The 17,236-nt window shown below is 51.9% G+C and overlaps 8 protein-coding genes across 8 annotated transcripts; 4 read left to right on the forward strand and 4 right to left on the reverse strand.

The window, feature by feature from the left end:
• Positions 1–904: 904 nt before the first annotated feature.
• Positions 905–1,606, reverse strand: PV08_00528 (uncharacterized protein; the record flags this gene model as incomplete). Its single annotated transcript, XM_016374893.1, has 2 exons — positions 905–1,199; positions 1,245–1,606. 2 exons carry the CDS (start codon positions 1,604–1,606, stop codon positions 905–907), a joined length of 657 nt encoding a protein of 218 aa, XP_016240169.1.
• An 869-nt stretch (positions 1,607–2,475) lies between these two features.
• Positions 2,476–2,937, reverse strand: PV08_00529 (uncharacterized protein; the record flags this gene model as incomplete). The annotated part of the gene is made up of 1 exon (XM_016374894.1): positions 2,476–2,937. The coding sequence occupies one exon, from the start codon at positions 2,935–2,937 to the stop codon at positions 2,476–2,478; it is 462 nt and encodes a 153-aa protein (XP_016240170.1).
• Positions 2,938–4,235: 1,298 nt separating this feature from the next.
• On the forward strand, positions 4,236–5,267 carry PV08_00530 (uncharacterized protein; the record flags this gene model as incomplete). The annotated part of the gene is made up of 4 exons (XM_016374895.1): positions 4,236–4,315; positions 4,365–4,717; positions 4,773–4,842; positions 4,925–5,267. The coding sequence occupies 4 exons, from the start codon at positions 4,236–4,238 to the stop codon at positions 5,265–5,267; spliced, it is 846 nt and encodes a 281-aa protein (XP_016240171.1).
• Positions 5,268–6,316: 1,049 nt separating this feature from the next.
• Positions 6,317–7,606, forward strand: PV08_00531 (uncharacterized protein; the record flags this gene model as incomplete). The annotated part of the gene is made up of 1 exon (XM_016374896.1): positions 6,317–7,606. One exon carries the CDS (start codon positions 6,317–6,319, stop codon positions 7,604–7,606), a length of 1,290 nt encoding a protein of 429 aa, XP_016240172.1.
• A 491-nt stretch (positions 7,607–8,097) lies between these two features.
• Positions 8,098–9,885, reverse strand: PV08_00532 (uncharacterized protein; the record flags this gene model as incomplete). Its single annotated transcript, XM_016374897.1, has 2 exons — positions 8,098–9,350; positions 9,486–9,885. 2 exons carry the CDS (start codon positions 9,883–9,885, stop codon positions 8,098–8,100), a joined length of 1,653 nt encoding a protein of 550 aa, XP_016240173.1.
• A 1,126-nt stretch (positions 9,886–11,011) lies between these two features.
• Positions 11,012–12,673, forward strand: PV08_00533 (uncharacterized protein; the record flags this gene model as incomplete). The annotated part of the gene is made up of 1 exon (XM_016374898.1): positions 11,012–12,673. The coding sequence occupies one exon, from the start codon at positions 11,012–11,014 to the stop codon at positions 12,671–12,673; it is 1,662 nt and encodes a 553-aa protein (XP_016240174.1).
• A 456-nt stretch (positions 12,674–13,129) lies between these two features.
• On the forward strand, positions 13,130–13,733 carry PV08_00534 (uncharacterized protein; the record flags this gene model as incomplete). Its single annotated transcript, XM_016374899.1, has 3 exons — positions 13,130–13,161; positions 13,340–13,467; positions 13,612–13,733. The coding sequence occupies 3 exons, from the start codon at positions 13,130–13,132 to the stop codon at positions 13,731–13,733; spliced, it is 282 nt and encodes a 93-aa protein (XP_016240175.1).
• A 951-nt stretch (positions 13,734–14,684) lies between these two features.
• On the reverse strand, positions 14,685–16,726 carry PV08_00535 (uncharacterized protein; the record flags this gene model as incomplete). The annotated part of the gene is made up of 2 exons (XM_016374900.1): positions 14,685–15,284; positions 15,332–16,726. 2 exons carry the CDS (start codon positions 16,724–16,726, stop codon positions 14,685–14,687), a joined length of 1,995 nt encoding a protein of 664 aa, XP_016240176.1.
• Between the last annotated feature and the right edge of the window lie 510 nt (positions 16,727–17,236).

Raw genomic sequence — 17,236 nt, forward strand, 5'->3', positions numbered from 1 at the left:
CCAGCCGGAAACAACACATAGTCGCGTGGGGAAGCACGTTGACCAGTGCGTGGAAGATCTCAGATCAGCTGTGAACAAGATATGTCGTTGAACATGGGCTCAGGTTGTGTGCGGTAGAAAAAGAGGTGGCAATGATATCCGTACTCGACTCCTGGATAGGAATGTCCAACTGCTGCCATGATTGTCTGGTCGTCTTTGGAGCCAATCAGCGGGCCACGGCGGCAGAAGCCATTAGCATACGGTGGTACAAGGCGAGAGATGTCTCCCAGGACAGGTCGAAGCAACTGGGGATCCTGTTTGCCGAGTGACAGTCTGATCCAGTGTGCGACAGGATGAGGTTGGAGAAAAAGAGAGACATCAAAATCTCCGAAGATTCCAATTTCGGCTTGGCTCGGCTTGGCATATAATCGACTTGTGGTTGGTCAGCTTTTTCTGATATGGTGTATCCCAAGTCACAGCATCCTTACCGTTAGGAACGAGTACGGAGGACGAGCGCCTGCAGCATCGGATCGTCTGAAATTCTCCGGATAAGCTGTCAGATCAAATTACCACGGAGGCCTCAGCCGAAAGATCTCGCTAGACCAGCACTATGTAAGGCCATTGCAGAGTCTAACACCAGGCTAACGTTGAAACACTCGCAATCATTTTAGAGTGACATGGATCTTATAATAACCAAAACATCGCAGAATACTAGGTATTCATCGATGGAGCCGCTGATGAACGGTCATCGCAATCATATCTCATTCCCCAACAACATCCCGGGTTGCACGAGCTTCCGGGCATGTCATGTGTCCTTTCATCAGCAACTCATGCAAAAGCAAAAGGACAAAACTCCCTCAGCGCCAACGCTAAATGCAAGAAGTCACAGCCTCGTGCAAGAGTGCCTAGAGTCAAACATGTCGCGCTACCTTGTTGCGGCCACCTCTTGCTCCATTTGCCAGACGTCATTTTTCAGTTCATGGAAGCCGTTCTGCTCGTCCACATACATCGCAGCAACACTACCTTCGATGTCCTGAATGACCCCTTCTAAGACCTTTAATAGTTGTTCAATTTCAGCTCGTTCGTCGTTGACTTTCGTCGCCATCATCGCGTTGTCTTGCTGTGTTGTTTGTATTTTGGAGCATAATTCTGCTTTGGCCTGCTGCAAATAGGGTGTCACATGAGCGCTGTACAGTTCGTCCGCAGAGAGGGTATGTAGTCTGCTCCGGTCAGTATTTGTGTGACACGCAGGCACCGACACTCACGGCCTGTCGGGCACCTCGCCTTCTACGCTGCGATTCTTCCTCGTTCTTGCATCTTCAATCATGCTGTCCCATTGATTGAGCCCCTCAATGACATGTCGTTCCTCGAGGATCTTCTCAAAGTCGCGTGTACATTCTTCTTCCAGTCTGGTGTTAAGCTGCTTCCATACTCCTTCCAGTGCCGTCGGACAATATTTCGCCGGTGTCGGGAAACATGAGCTGAAGTTGGCGTAAGAGTTTGCTCTGATCGAGGACGATAATGCGCCTGCAAACACTTTCTGGAGCGCCGCAGCACGAGGCCCCGGTGTGGACGCGACTGGCGCTTCTGGTGGAGGGGAAGGTGAAATGGAGGGCCGTGTAGTCATTTTTTTTATGGTCATGCGCGTACATTGGGAGTTTCTAAGCATGCACAATAGCAAAATCGAGATGCGAAGGTACCATCAAGTGCGTAGCCACTCTTTCTGTGCAGCTGGAACCTGGCCATGTAAATTCTAATCGAGGCCGCAGGTAAACAAAGTGACATCACTTTCCGGTCTAGCGCCGGCGCCGCTTTTGTCCCTAAGAATTCGCTTCTTCCCTTCTTGTTCTACATCAACATGGACTGTCCACTGATCAATCTCTCCGCCATCAAACGATGATTGTGTATGTCTTGCTTGATTCGAGATAGGCAAAGACCGTGTCCTTCTGGTGTCAGCGTTACGCCCGAAAGAGCGCCTGTCGCCATCCGCTCCTTTAAGAACACGGATTTCGAATGGCTAGACGCAGGAGTGCCCGAGTGACTGTCCTCCTGCAAGCCACTGTTTGGCCTGGTGTGAGTCTGGTCAGAGTCTGCATTCCCAAGCGCCATGACTCCCATGCTCATGCGCCATTCTACTATTGCCACCAATGAGTCGATTACTACATAAAGACCTTACTTTGCATAGATGCGTGTGCTTGTACATGGCAGCGCTGAGTTCGCTCCATTTAGAATTCCCCGATTCCAAGAAGTCTGAGCTACCGGGCCACTAGTGTCAGTACTCACACGCCCAGATTGTTATCATATCGCCGTATGCTTGGTTCCCCTTCACCGTACTGCTCCCAAAGCTTTCCTTTTCTCTCAAGAAGCAGGTGTGGGCATAGACAACAATCAAGCCCGTACGGTTGCTTCTCGTGCTATATCAAATAATCAAGTAGAGTTCCCCCTGCTTCGAATGTACAAGTCTGCTTGGGTGTTATTCTTTTGTATGTTTCTTTCTCATAACTTGGCTTTTGGCTCCTTCGTCTTCTTGACAAGTTCGGTAATCGCGTCGACGCCCGCCTGTGCAACTTCCGAATCCTGCTGCGGCGTCCCCGTGCTACACCCAATGGCACCGACGACCTCGCCATCCACAACGATCGGAATGCCGCCAGCCACGTACATGAACCGCCCACCGTTGCTGTTGTTGAGGCCGAACGCCGGACCGCCGGGCCACACGTTCTCCTTGTACACGGACGTCGGGGCGCGGTGGCCGGCGGCCGTGAAGGCCTTGTTCTGCGCAATGTCGACCGACGTGAGTTTCGCGCCTGGCATTCGTTCAAAGTGCAAAAGGTACAGGGAGGCGTCGACGATGGCGATATTCATGGGCACATTGATGGCGCGCGCCTTTTCGATACAGGCGGCCGAGGCAACTTTAGCTGCGGCATGGGTGAGATGGGCAGGGCGGTGGATTACGGACATTGTGATGCAATCGTGATTCGTATTTCGCAACAAGGGGTCGTCAAAGATACGACTATACTCCGTACCCAGGTAGCGTGTATACAAGGTGGACGGGAGTTTTGCGGTACGCGGGAAGACGTAGTTGCCCTGGAAAGTCGAGGTTGTAAGGTGCTTGCTGGAGATCAGTGGGTCTTGCAATCTTTGGTGTCAAGGTCGAATGGCTACCAGCACAGCGCTCATGATATGAACTTGTTATGCTCTTATCATGTTGCTATAAAGTCCGCACTTCAATGTACGCACGACTAAATACGGACAATATACATTATCGATAGGGAACTTGACGGCGACGTCAGCGACGGAATGCTCGCCGGCCTTGCAGTAGCATGAGGTGGAGAAGCCGAGGCAAGTTTAGATGCCATAATGCTGGGGACAGGATATGAAGAACTGTAATGAGGTACTGCACAGCGGGCACAGCTTCAGGCCGAAGATCGTTTAAGAGACTATTGAGATTGGGCCACCAGCTGAGAAAGATTATTTACTCGCATCTCAATCTTCTTGTCGACATCCTGCATCCCATTGAACTTTTCCAAGGGGAATTACGAATACGAATACGATAACGATAGCGAGCATTCCGGCTTTGCGATTGTCAGACAGAGGACCCATGCGCAAAATCCTCATGATATTCGATCTGACACCTTGGCTTAGGTGAATTGCGACTTCGTGATCACAGATTCTCGTCGCGGGCATCCTATCTACAGTATCTCAAGTAGACAAAGTGAAACGTTCCACTTTCTCGGTACGCGAATACGCTGTGCCGAGGGCGCGGAAGCGACAGCACTTCTACAGTACAAGCACCTATTGTACTCGTCAAATCCCTACACGGGTCCAAAGCAAATCCATCTCTCTCCGCACAAAAATCCCGCAGCTGCGGGAGGTTCTGGGGTATTTCGTCTCCTGGCCTCAGGACCTCGTCTGGCCCCGCAAAGAGGTTCATCACCGAGGCTGTCTCCGTACATGTCTACTCGCCTGGGTTCAGAACACTCTCCTCCGATCAAAGCCTCCTCGAGCCTGGCGACTTCTCCAGTTTCACGGACCGATGGCTAACCCCTCACAAGAGCAGCTCAAGTGAGCACTGTTCTTGTCCGAGGTAGGCGTCTCCTTGGTACATATACATACCAGACTCTATTTTGGGTCGAGGTAATGTTCCTCAAAACTTTTGCTGAGACGTAAACCCTGTACAATCTACCCCGAGGGGTCCTGTGTACACTCGTATCTATCTACTTCGCACAATCCAGCTCAGCAGACGTCAATTCAGAATTATGTCGGGACAATATGCCTACTTGACAGGCGGCGCCAGTGGCATCGGCCGCGCTGTTGCCGAAATGCTAGTCAAGCACAAGTACGTTGCGGTATCCATGGGTCTCGACTGTATGGCTTACCGGCCGCAGCATTAAGGTCTTCATCGCCGATCGCGATCTCGACGGCGCCCAAAAGCTCGTCGACGAACTCAACAAAAGCGGCCCAGTCGCGAAATGTGCACGCGTAGACGTCGCTGATTGGAGCTCACAAGCCAATGCTTTCAGTCAAGCTGTAGCAGACTTTGGACGAATTGACTATGTTTACCCGATCGCCGGTGTGGGCGAGCGTACTTGGACTACCAACGATCCTTCCCAGACGGGATTTCAAAAGCCCGACCTATCTGTTCTTGATATCGATCTTACCGGTGTCTTGTACACGGTCTCTTTGGCCGTGCAGCAATTCCGAAAGCAGCAACCGGGCAAGACTGGATTCAGGGGCAAAAGTGAGTTTTGCTTATCCCTTTTTACCTGGCAATGCACTTGACCAACACGAAACAGTCGGATGTGTCGCGAGTATTTGTGGCTTGTACGCCGTGCCGACAGTGCCCATCTATACTGCAGCTAAGCAGTAAGTTGCCGCCCCCCATGCCATCACGGTGACCAGGAGCCGGATGTCCTCCTTTCTTGTGTATACTGACGCGGTGCATCAGCGGTGTCGTTGGTCTCACCCGCTCGTATGGACATTATCTCCCCGAGGAGAAGATCACCCTGAACTCCGTATGTCCCAACGTTGTTCGTACAAATATTTCGACCTCGGAGTTCTATGACGCCCTCGACAAAGACGGGCTACTGGCTCCTATTGAGGGTGTGGTAGATGTGTTCGAGAAGCTCCTGGGTCAAAGTCCGACTTCTGGAGAGTGTTTCGAGGTAGGACCAAATTATAAGACTCAAGGTGCCGTTGTGAGACAGGCGCACGATTTCATCGACGAGGAAAGTAAAAGGGTATGTGAGCTGATAGGGAAGAGGTCGCACAAGCTGCAGCAACCTCGTTGACCAGACGTCGTTTTGTATATTTGATTGCCACCATGTTGGCGGCTACTCTAAGAGAGAATGGGGCTACCAGGGACTCGGGATTGAAAAGTCAAGTGTTGTGCTGTGCCATTTGAGGCGAATTGATGGCGCTCATACTGAATTTACCCTCGTGAGAACTGTGTCGCCTTGTACGGTCGCCAGAATTAAAGAAAGAAAAAAACAATACTGAATGTTTGCAAGTCGAAGCCCGCCACAGTCTTGTTCTAATACTTATCCCAACTATGACCATTTATACCTCCTTTGTAGGGAGGACTCGGGGATCATGGAAACCTACCGGAGACTCCCATTTCAATCCATGAAGGAGCTGGTTTTCGAGGATAGCCCACCTCAAAACCACGGAGTCAAAGGGCCGCAATCAGACGCAGTGAGCCTTAGTAGCAGTGTCAAGGTGTGCCTCAGCTGCGGCGGAAATCCACTGGACTGACTACCGACCCATATATATTGGCAAGATGAGTGACATAGGTAATTAATGAAGTGATTGGGTGGGTCCCTGCATATGATAGAGTTGTTCTAGGCAGGTATCCCCTTTAGACAGTCAATCTGGTTGAGCATTGAGCATCAAACACCAAGCATTCAGCATCAAGCTGGATTGAAAGAACATATAACGGGCCTCAAAGAGGTTTCGAACGGAAGTGAACGAAGATCTGTCTTTTATTCTGAGAAGCTTTAGGTTTCGCCAACCGCATCAAACTTCCGTCCCGGGTCTAGATCAACCGCCTGCTTCCCTTCGACCACGAGATAAGTATTCAGTTCAGTGAGTCTCTTTCTTTCTTGACATTTGATATACAAATACTCCATGACCTGACATCTATATTGAAACGGCCTCTCCGAATCTGACAAACAAGCAGCAAAGCCGGTGCCTTGCCCTCTGTTCCGGTAGGCAAGCTAAATCAGAAGTTACCTACTAGGTACTTAATCCCACAGGCCCTCCCCTACCACACAGTACCACACTCACTCCAACTTGCCTATCTCTATGATTTAAACTGAAGAAAACAACGTCTACTGCCAACATGTCCCAAGCTAGCCCTGAGGTATCCAGCAAACCATCAATCTTCGCACCATACCTCTCTGAGTCCCTGGCTTCTCACCTCTCATCGGCACCCAGCCCGATCGACATCGACTCTCTCTCCCGCACACCACTGTCTCGCCTCCAGCAAACGGCACTTCCCAACCTGGGGCTGATCGAACTCGTCTCGTCCGCCGACTTCACGACGCTCTACGACGATCTCTACGTCGCCAGTTTCCCCCGGCGTCCCGAGCGGGAGAACTCAGACTTGATAGTCGCCCGGCTAGCGGCACAGGCGGCCAACACACGCACAGGACTCGCGCCCTATCGAATCGTCGGTCTCCGCGATAAACAAGGCAAAGCCATTGGCGCAGCACAGTTCAGCATTCTTCCTCTTCCTTTGCGACCTCGGACAGACATTGACACCACCGACGCCTACAACGACACCCTTCAAAATGGCGAAACCAACGCCGCGGGCCCTTCTTCACCACCACCAGCAGCAGGCTTAGTCGTACCGTACCTTCAATACATCTACATCAGGCCGTCTTCGAGACGACAAGACATGTCCGAAGTTCTCCATACGTTCGTCCTGGCCGTATCCGCCGCGGACGCGGCCACGCTCTCTTTCCCAACGCCGTCGAATTTACCGTCACCTTCGTCGTCCGTCTTGGTACCCAAATCCAATCACGACGTTATATCGGCGTCGGGATCATCTGGACTCAACGGCGGCAGCGGCAGCAGCGGCAGCAGCAGAAGCAGTAACGCCGGAGGAGGAGCTGTCACCACGTACGTCCCCTTCACACTGTTCGAGACCGAACCACCCGACCACGGCGTCGACGCCCCGTCGCGGTCTTACGCACTGGAACGGTCCAAGATCCACACTTCGACGGGAGGTGTAGCTGTCGTGCTGCTCAGACGCCCACCGGGGTCCGACCCCAGCAGCTCTAGCTCCGGACGACCCACTGCTGGCGCCGAAGAAGGAGAAGAAGGAGAAGAACGAGGCGGCGAACGTCGACAACGGCAAATCTTGAGCGCCCACGTTCAACCTGGCCTGGAACCGGACGACCCTCCGCTGACGTTGGTCTGGGTGATTCGGCCGTCGCCCAACCCCGGCATCAGCTACGACATCAGGCGCATCGGCAAGGACCTGGTGGCGGCGTACTACCAGAGCCTGCGCGACGAAGGGTTTCCGGAATCCAACATCGCTCTGGCGGAGAGCATGGTCGAAGAGAGATGTCGAGACGCCGACTTCCATCTGATGCCTCTGGGTGAAGTTTCGGATTTCACCACCTAGGTCTTCCCTTTACCCATAGATTCGACCCCTCGTGTATAGAATGACAAGAAGAAAATGCCGAGCCGATAGAGTATACACGAATGCGGTTACACATATAGAAGAGGAAGAAAAATTTGCTTGCAATGTATAAATTCACCTACGAAAATCGAGAAATAAACTATGGCGGCAAATTCACCTAATCTGCGACACTGCGCGTACGGATAGATACAGGGTCGGAGACAATTTGTGCCTCAACGACTCGTATCAGTCTGATGACCGTTCAAGTGACAAATCAAAACGAATGAATGTGATCCAAGCATAATGAAAAATCAAAAACCAAAAGGAGGGGAAAAAATCAAACAAACCAAAAAAGCAGGAATAGCAGTTCTGTGCCCGACATATTTCAGCCCAACACTCCAAGGTCAGCCGTCAGCCAAAGTCAAGAAAGTGCTCCTCCCCAGACAGTTCTCAACCGACGAGTAAAGGATCTCACCCCCGTACCTGTAAGTCGATTAATGTCTAGGTGGTGTCTTCCTTGATGGTCTTCGACTGAAAAGATCTCCACCGTTGTGGGGGATTCCAAAAGAAGCCAAAAGGTTGACGGCGGCAGTCTCGCCAGTCGCAAATGCGCCATGCACACATCCATTTCCAGTCCGCGCGCAGTGTTCTCCGGCGAATTGCAGCTTGCTGCCCTTGTTGCTATCCATTGCACTGAACCAAATTTCGGGGTCATCGCCCGTCTTATCCGCGGTATAGGTACCAAACCCGGCAAAGGGATCCTGAGTCCAGTGAGTCGTTTCCAGACTCACTACCGGAGGAAGCTTCTTGTAGGGTTCGGTTCGAAGGAGTTTGAAAAGTGGTTCGAAGAATGCGAAGATCTCTTCCTCGGATTTCATAGCTTCAATGCGTTGAGTGAGCGGCTCGACAATCTGAACCGACAACTCTTTGCTACCGCCCATGATCCAGTTGTTGCTGGTGACGGTCATGTAGGAAAGAATGGAGTTTTCATCCACTTCTTCGTTTGGCTCAGGGTAGTAGATAAATTGATCGTTGTCCTTGGGCCAAAAGACCGACTCGAACTCCACAAAAATCTTGCCGAGAGCTCCATAGCCCAGTTTTTCGATACCGGACGAAAGATCTGAGGAAAGTGGAGGATTCAACTCGACCAAGTTATTCTTGAGCACACCGAGTGGAAGTGTACAGACAACGGCGTCGGCAACGAAAGTAGAGGATTGGCCGTCAGGGGTGGTGACGTGAACCTTACAGTCTTCGTTGTCTGCATCGGTCCAATCGATCTTGGTGACTTTGTGACCGAGGCGGATAGTGTCGGCATCACGGAGACCAGAAGCGGCCCACTCGATGATTCTATCATAACCTCCTTTCATGTAGAGGTTTCTCTCGGTCGCGAAATAGGCAAGATGTTTTGAAGAGGCTTGTTCGAGACTGGTCCCAATCCAAGCCTCGACTTCACGAGCAGCTTGTGGAGCCCAAAGGCGTTCGTCCTCAGTCACCAAGGGATGGTTCTCAAGCCATTCTTTGATGAAGTCGAGGGCGGGTTTGTCCTCAGCATCAGGGTTCTCGTCATAGTACCAGGCACAGTAGTCGGCGAATTCGTCGGCCACCTTTTTGGCTTTGAACTGAGAGCCGAGACGTCCATCTTTGGTAAAGTACAAAGGAGTACCGTCATCATAGTAATGCTCGATATTGAGCTGGCCTATGAGGCGAACCAGTTTGTTGTTTGCAGTTTCGTGCATCCAGGCGGCACCTATAAGCAGCGTGAGTAAAAGGCTAGCGACACGGAAAACAATCCGCAATGGTCGTGGGTAAACAATGAGCGCTGTTAACGACATCATGTCAAACGCCTACGGCGATTGTCAGTATTGCTCGAGGCAATATTTACCAATGTCTCGTGGAGCATGCCCTGGTTTCCTACTTGTGTAGATACGTCCACCGATGCGATCAGGGCGGGCCTCGAGTACAACGACTTGAATTCCATGAGCTCTCAAGACGGATGCAGCACGAAGGCCAGCAATGCCGGCACCGACTACGACGACTTTCTTTTGTTTTGGAAGCCCATCTGGTGAGGGATGGTTCGCCTCCCATTTCTCTTCACTCACAACACTATCCTGCGGCCAAGGAGCCACAGGTTCTTTCGGGTTTCGACCACCCTCCAACTCTTTGAGTCCGGCATGTCCAGGTGCAGGCAGCAGCCGGCTAGCGAGTTGCAGGATGGTCGAAGGACTGGAAGTCTCCTTGGGTTTGTGGGCCGAAAGGTGGGCGATATGGAAATGCTGAGCCATTCTGAGCTGGCAAGTCGACATTCGCGTATGGACAGTAGGGGTTCTAGGTCAGTAGTGCCAACGTGGCAGGGCGAGGCTTGAAGGGCAGCGATAGGGGCCAAGAAGTCGATCAAACTCGAGGAAACGTTGCAGGCAGGATGTCGAGATTCACTGGCTCGGGGGTCTGTAATGATGAAGGGAAGTGGAAGAATAGTTTGGTAGTGATGGAAGATGAGGAGGGTGTGAAGAGATACGAAAGAGTGAAGGGAGTGGGTGGGAGGAATCGAGGGCACTAAGACGGACGAGGAAGCCAGATGCGTAGGGGCATGTGGGGGCAACGACCCCCCAAATGCAGCTTATCAGCGCCTGGGAGGGAACGTTGTTAGGGGAGATTAGGCGCCGGCGAGCACGGATATGGGCGTTGTCTCCAATCAGCATTAGGGGCCTCATAAGCACCCGGTTAAGCAATTGGGGCTCGATGCTTATTTGGGATCCGATCTACCCGGGCACAACCAGCTTGGTGAGGCCCTAGTGCCACTCCCGAGTTATTAACAACTTATTCCTTCACTATTATGCAAGCAGAGGAGGAATTGCGTACGCGTAAGTTTTCCGGGCTCCATGCAGTTCGGGGCTTCTTGTTCAAACAGTGATTTACTAGGCTACTAGGCATGGTTTAGGAAACAACAGACGATGTGGAATCCCCCCTGCAACGATCCCTCGAGTCGGCCGCTTCCCTGAAGCTTGGGGCAAGCCACAAGCGCGGCGAGAATGTCACCATGTGCCTTTCATTTCATTTTTCGCTCCTCTCACTGTCTTTCACTCGTCTTGTGCTCGCCACTACTGATAAGCCTGGGGGCGGCAGGGCCACTAAGAAGCCTCTGCCGTCATGCTGCGAGCTTGATAGCGACGCCATCACCGCCATCCACGAAAGTCCCCCATGTCGAGAATGCGCTGGATCTCCTGCTGTAGCGTCCACACGATAAGCTGGGAACACGGAGTACGACTCTGGCAGAAATGGCCACCAGCGATTCGCTTAGTTTATTCGTCTATCTATATCCATCCATCCCGCTGACCTGGCTCCTAATGTCTCTTGTTGCTTTGCGCTCGTGGACATCGTCGTAGCCTTGTCGTTGTCCGGCATCACTCCATGGAGGAACTCATCCCAGGAACTCTTCGACTCTTCGACGAGCATGGCCGTCCGCTCGTCACGGATGGAACAGGACTGAAGAAGCACGGCGACATCGTGCTCGTGCCTCAGCCCACCGACTCGCCGAATGATCCTCTTCATTGGTCCCTGTCGCGAAAGATCTGGCACAGTGTGTTGGTCTGTTTCGTCACGGCATTAACGGCAGCGACTTCCAACGATGCAGGTGCAGCTCAATACAACGAGAATTTGGAGCTGGGTATCAGCTATGGGTCCTTCAACACAGGCGCCGGTATCCTTTTCGCCGCGATTGGCTACTGGTGTCTGCTGTCGTCTCCTGTGGTATACTTATACGGCCGTCGGATTCTCTATCTTGTCTGTATGTTGTTTGGCATGATTGGTGGTATCTGGTTCGCCAAAGGCCAAAATACCAGCGATGCTATCTGGAATCAGTTATTTGTCGGTGCATCCGAGTCAGTGGCTGAAGCTACTGTCCAGTTGTCACTGATGGACCTGTGGTTCCAGCATCAACGCGGTTCAGTGCTGGGTGTGTACGTTCTAGCGACAAGTGTCGGAACATACCTTGGTCCGCTGATTGCAAGTTACATCGCCGACAGCAGCCTGGGCTGGCGATGGATCGGCTGGTTCGGTGCCATCTTCTCGGGTGCCACATTCCTCGTCTTTCTCTTCGGCTTGGAAGAAACCGCCTTTCAAAGACCCAAATACTTGATCAATGGAGGAGACCAGTATCTCATTGACGGAGTCAATAGAGCCGCAAGCAACAACTCAGGGGACGCTTCAGCCGAACCAGGCAAGGAAAAGATTGCTGGAACACCCGGCCAAACCCCTTCGACTTTGGAGCGTTCCACTGGGGCAGATGATAGACCAAAGTCATACTGGGAACGCCATCGTATAATCACGCCAGCGCCTAACCTCAAAGGCACCGGCTTCAAGCAATACTTCCAGCGCCTGTGGCACATTCTTGGGGTTTTTGGCTTTCCGGCCGTGTGGTATTCTGGATTGCAATGGGGAGCACAAGATGCGTGGCTAACCTTCTACTTGACGGTGATGGAAGACAACTGGTATGGACCACCCTGGAATTATTCCGACGCCGCAGATGGAAACATGAATATTCCCTGCTTGATTGGAGCTGTTATTGGGTGTTTCTACGGCGGTTGGGGCAGCGACAAGTTTGTCCAGTGGATGGCAAAACGGAATGGCGGCATTATGGAAGCTGAGCATCGATTATGGTTGCTCTTCCCTACAGCTTGCATTTTCCCCGTCGGCCTTTGGATCTTCGGTGTAGGTACAGCCTACGGGTGGTCGTGGCCGGCTCCCTATGTCGGTCTCGGGTTCATCGGGTTCGGCTGGGGATGCGCCGGTGACTTGAGTATGGCATATCTGATGGACGCCTATCCCGAGATGGTGTTGGAAGGCATGGTGGGCGTGGCGACCATCAACAACTCGATCGCCCTGGTGTTTACTTTCACTGCTTCGGACTGGATTGCCGCGAGCGGAGTCAAGAACACGTTCATCGCCATCGGCGTTCTGTCCTTTGTCTTTCTGATGACAACCCTGCCCATGATCCTTTGGGGCAAGAAGGCTCGACGCTGGACGCGAGGCCGATATCAGAGATTCTTGGAAAGTCGAGACGGATTTGACTGACATTGTATTCTACTGGGATTGCGCATCTTGGCCGATATTATCGAGGAAACCCTGGGGATTGGGATTGTCTTCTTGACGACGATGGCGACTTTTATGTAGATTGTAATTGCCTATGTAGCGTTTGGGATTGTGAATAGTCGCACACCTACTCGGTGCCTTGGTATGGGAATAAAATATATCTTCAGTCACAGCATGTTCCCGGTATGCGATGTAGTAGTCCATACTGGGACTGCTCTAGGTATTGACTCTGTACGTGCCGTGTCCAACTAGCGTGGAAAATCACGCAACTCCGAGATCTCTCGCATCTCCAATTTACTCGCGTGCAGTCTAAAGAAATTAATTGACCTCGACCTCACCTCACGACTCGGCTATCTCAGATCTTCAACACCGTTTTGTTCTCGTTATTCACAGCAGACGACACTGGAGTAGTCTCTCCTCTCCAGCTACCGCACGAAGATGCATCCTACCCTCTCGCTCCATCGGGGCATGTGAGTTTCCCTATCCCTTTCGATTCACAACACCACCACCACCACCACCTCCTCCTCCTCCTCCATCACCACCGCGGGCATTGTGCTTCGAAACCGACGAAATCTTTTCCCCTTCACTTGCTCTCCCGAACCGTGGAGATTGACGTTCACAACTGACCCTGGCATTTCCACAACCCAGTCTCAAGAGATCCTCGTACTACAACCCCGACTACCGCACCGGCGCCGCGCTTAACCGCGCAAGACGACCGTACCTGTTCAAGAACATGGTCACGGGCATAGCAATCTTTGGATTCGCAATTGGAGTTTGTACGTCCGCCTACCTCATGAGGCCCCGTCCGTCCCACGGAGCGGAAAACAGAGAAACAAAAACAACAGACATCCCATACTCCCGAGGCCCTGGCTGGTATTATTGGTATTGTTGCTAACATACTGCGCCCACGCGCAAAACAGTCGCATTCACCCTCCGCGCCGTCGGCCAAGAGAGTTTCGACGACGTGATTGTCCCCGACGCTCCAGCCGCGAAGCAATCTCCCAAGACGCCGACGGCGCAAGCAAACGGAATGAGATCGTGAGGGCGTGGTCTTTTCAAAGCCCTTTACCTATAAAAAGTCACGATCTCATCACACATTCACCGTCACCGTCACCGTCACCACCGTCACAGCCGTCATATGAAAAACAAGAAACCTCGTACTAGTAACCTGGTTAGAATGCGTGGGTGAGCCGAGCCACCCTCTTTGGGGGGAAAAATGGCAAGGAAGCTGCCACTGTGAGCTACTGCTGGCTTCGCTCGATCGTCGCTCAAGCTACAACACTCCCGAGAATCTGGCTCCCACGCCCGCATGTATTGCATACCAACGCGAACCGAATCTCGCTTCCCAAATCCCCGACAACCGACAAATCGAGACAGACACTCACAAGAACAAACCATGGAGCTGGGCACAACGGTCATGAGGCGACATACCAGGTACAATATGTGAATTTGTACATACCTGTGTAGCAGGGAGACCTTGTGAGGAGGGAAAAACACCACCCAGCACGCCACTCTTGAAAAGATGGTTCCGAGACGAAACCAGCAATTGTATATCTATGACATATAAATTTTGTAGAAGAAAAATACCTAACGATTGATGAGATCCAGACAAATACCAATGTTAGCAATGCCCAAGAATTATAAATGATCCCTGAGATCAGGCCACACCAAGACGCACTCACGGTCTGATTCAAGCGTGGGCAGCTGCGAAACGAGTCATCAGGAATCTTGATGGTGTTTTATCTGAGCAAGGCTGTTATCATACAAGTTTCATCGATCTGAGCAAGGCTGTTATCATACAAGTTTCATCGATCGCTGACATTGTGATTGTGATTGTGATTGTGATTATGAACATGGGACAAAAGCCATAACTTCGTCTACTATCGTCACCTTGGGAATATACAGAGATCATCGTCTATATTACATTTCTTCTCTCCTCTATGTTTGACTCGATAGCCGCATAGCTGGCATGGTGGTACGCTGAACAACAGGACTACACCCTAAATCTCCCTGTCCCTCCAAACCCCGATCCAGCCGTTATAGCTGTCGCTCCTGCATCTTTGGACTTGAATGGCGAGTCATTGTTTACCCCCAACATTCTCGTATCAGGTCGAGTTGACCCCGTTCGAGGCGACGATCCTTGCGCTCTAGAGTTCAAAGGCGACGAGCCGATATCTCGAATGGAGTCCTTTGTTTGCATGTCGCGTGTGCCGAGGGGTGAGGCCGAATGTAGGCGATAATTGTGGTTCGAAGAAGAACCAGCTTGGTGATCTATATGTGTAGCACTACTCGGGCCGTCGTGGGGTGTATTGATGGCTGACGAGATCTGTGCTGACGGATCAGCGATGGTAGAGGCTGATCCATGTGGCTGTGTTGCCTCTGTAGTGCGTTGCTGATGTGCTGGTGTGAGGAACTCGTTCATCGGGGATCGATTTGAGTTCTGTCGACTGAGTCTGTGGATAGGATGTTGTGGGTTAGCCCACGGCGTTTGTTCTAGAAACTGTTCTTCTGCCTGAGGTGCAGATATTTGTGCAATAGCTGTGCTCTGTACTGGCCGTGTCGCTCTGATGGGCTGGATCTGAGAAGCTGAAATCTGGGAGGAGTTAGTCAATGCAATGTCACAAAGATAATTCTCCTTACCCCCATTTTTGCCATGTCGTCTTGAATGTCCTTCTGCTTAGAAGGAGCCAGTTCTGGAGCTGCAGGGAAGCCCACGTATTTGGCGACACCCGATAATATTGATACCTCCTTGTTGTAGGCAGTCTGTTGAATGATCTGTTGCGACCGCTTTTCAGGGAAGGGGATAGTAAAACTCGGTACTGTTGAATCGGCCTTAAATCTGTCCCGTTGAATCCGATAGAAGTGCTCGCTGATCCGTTCGAGGAATCGTTCTCGAATATCTCGGACAGTCTGGAAATACTGACTGTGGATTTGACTTCGGTCTGCAACAGCCTTGTTCTTCAAAGCGCCGACCTTGTACACCAAAAGCTTTTGTTCAACCTCAAACTTCTCATCCCGGTATTTCTGAACGGCTTCCACTTGTCGGATTAGTTCAGGGTGTGATGGCCGTGCTTCTTGCAACAACGCTAACTCATGGTTTATGGCTGCAATCTTTTCATCGTATAGACGATCTCGGAGAGCCGCAAAATGCTTCTCTAGTGATGTCAATGCTTCCATGGCAGCCATTCTTCTCGCTTGTTCCTCTTCGCTCTTTGCTGCTGCCTCGGCATCGTTTTCGTCCACAGCCTCACTCTCCTCTGCCCCTTCTGGTTCCTCTTCTTCATCGGCTTGTGGCTCCTGTATTACGTCGCCTTTTGCCTTTCGTCGAGGCCGAGTCCTAGGCTTTCCTTTAGAATCCTCACTTGACTCCACTTTCTCGGCTTCTTTGGGCTCTTCCTCGGGCTCTTCAGCTTCCTCGTCCTCGTTGCCCCGTGCTTCGATTTCTGGCTCGTGTGTTTGTTCCCGACTTGGCCTGCGGCTATCTTCAGGCTCACTCTCCGGTTCGGATTTCTCCTGCCGGCTTTCCACTGAGCCTGTCCTACGTCTTTGAGAACGAGGCGCCGCGTCAGGGTCCGAATCACTCTCCTCTCGCTTGCGTTTGTTTGGCGAGTTGACGGTGACTGCCTCTGGTTCAGCTTCGACCTCATCTTCGGCTTCTGGCACATCGCTCAATTCGCCATCGAGGTCAGAATCGGCATGAGACGAGATTGGAGACGAGACGGGGCTGCCTGTCAAGCTTTCAATTTCCGGTCTCATATCAACATCTTCTCTCTGGACGAGCTTGCTAGGGCTAACCTCGAAAGGCTTCTTTTTGACCAGCCCATCCGGGGTGACCTGCAGACGTTCAGTCTCGGCCTCAGAATCTACATCGCCTGGTCTTTGTGCTTCCAATTCCTCCTCTTCGCCATCTTCAAGATTCTCGTCCAATTCGCTTAGACTGCTAGAGCGGTCATCATCCGAGAGCGGCTCATGGTCGGGCGCTATGGTCGCGACCGTGTTCGAAAGTGCAAGGAGGGAATCGGCGGCCGAATCCATGGTGGGAGCTGGCGAATTTTAGGGACAACGCTTGAGGGTTGAAATCCGCGGTGCGAGTAGCTTGTCGGGTGGTCCAGCCTTGCTGGGATGACAAACTGCTGAAGGCGAGGAACACGCTTTTTCAGTGGCCCGCACGCTTGCTCTTGCCGAATAGGTGTATTCGAGGAGCCTGGATAGGATATAGCTATAGGCACATGGCTTGGACGCTTCCCTTTTGCTGGGCGCAACAGTCCAAGCTCAGTCGCACACTGCGGTCAAGATAACGTCAACCCGCCGGACGTGTGATTTTAGTATTGCTTTCTCTCTTAAAAGAGTCTAGCGCTATAGCTGAAGGACGAGGAAGAAGATTTTTTTCTATAAACCCCCCCTGGATGGTTCTTAGGTGGTTGAGAGAGTCTTGCTCGGACAGGACTCGCGGGGCAGGGAGGAAATCTCGAGAACGGTGGAGGGTCCAACGGCGCGTGGAGAGGAAGTCTCAGAACAGATAGCGACTAATCAAATAGAAGAGTA

The sequence above is a fragment of the Exophiala spinifera genome (genome assembly GCF_000836115.1).
Source record: "Exophiala spinifera strain CBS 89968 unplaced genomic scaffold supercont1.1, whole genome shotgun sequence".
In the NCBI taxonomy this organism is placed as follows: Eukaryota; Fungi; Ascomycota; class Eurotiomycetes; order Chaetothyriales; family Herpotrichiellaceae; genus Exophiala; species Exophiala spinifera.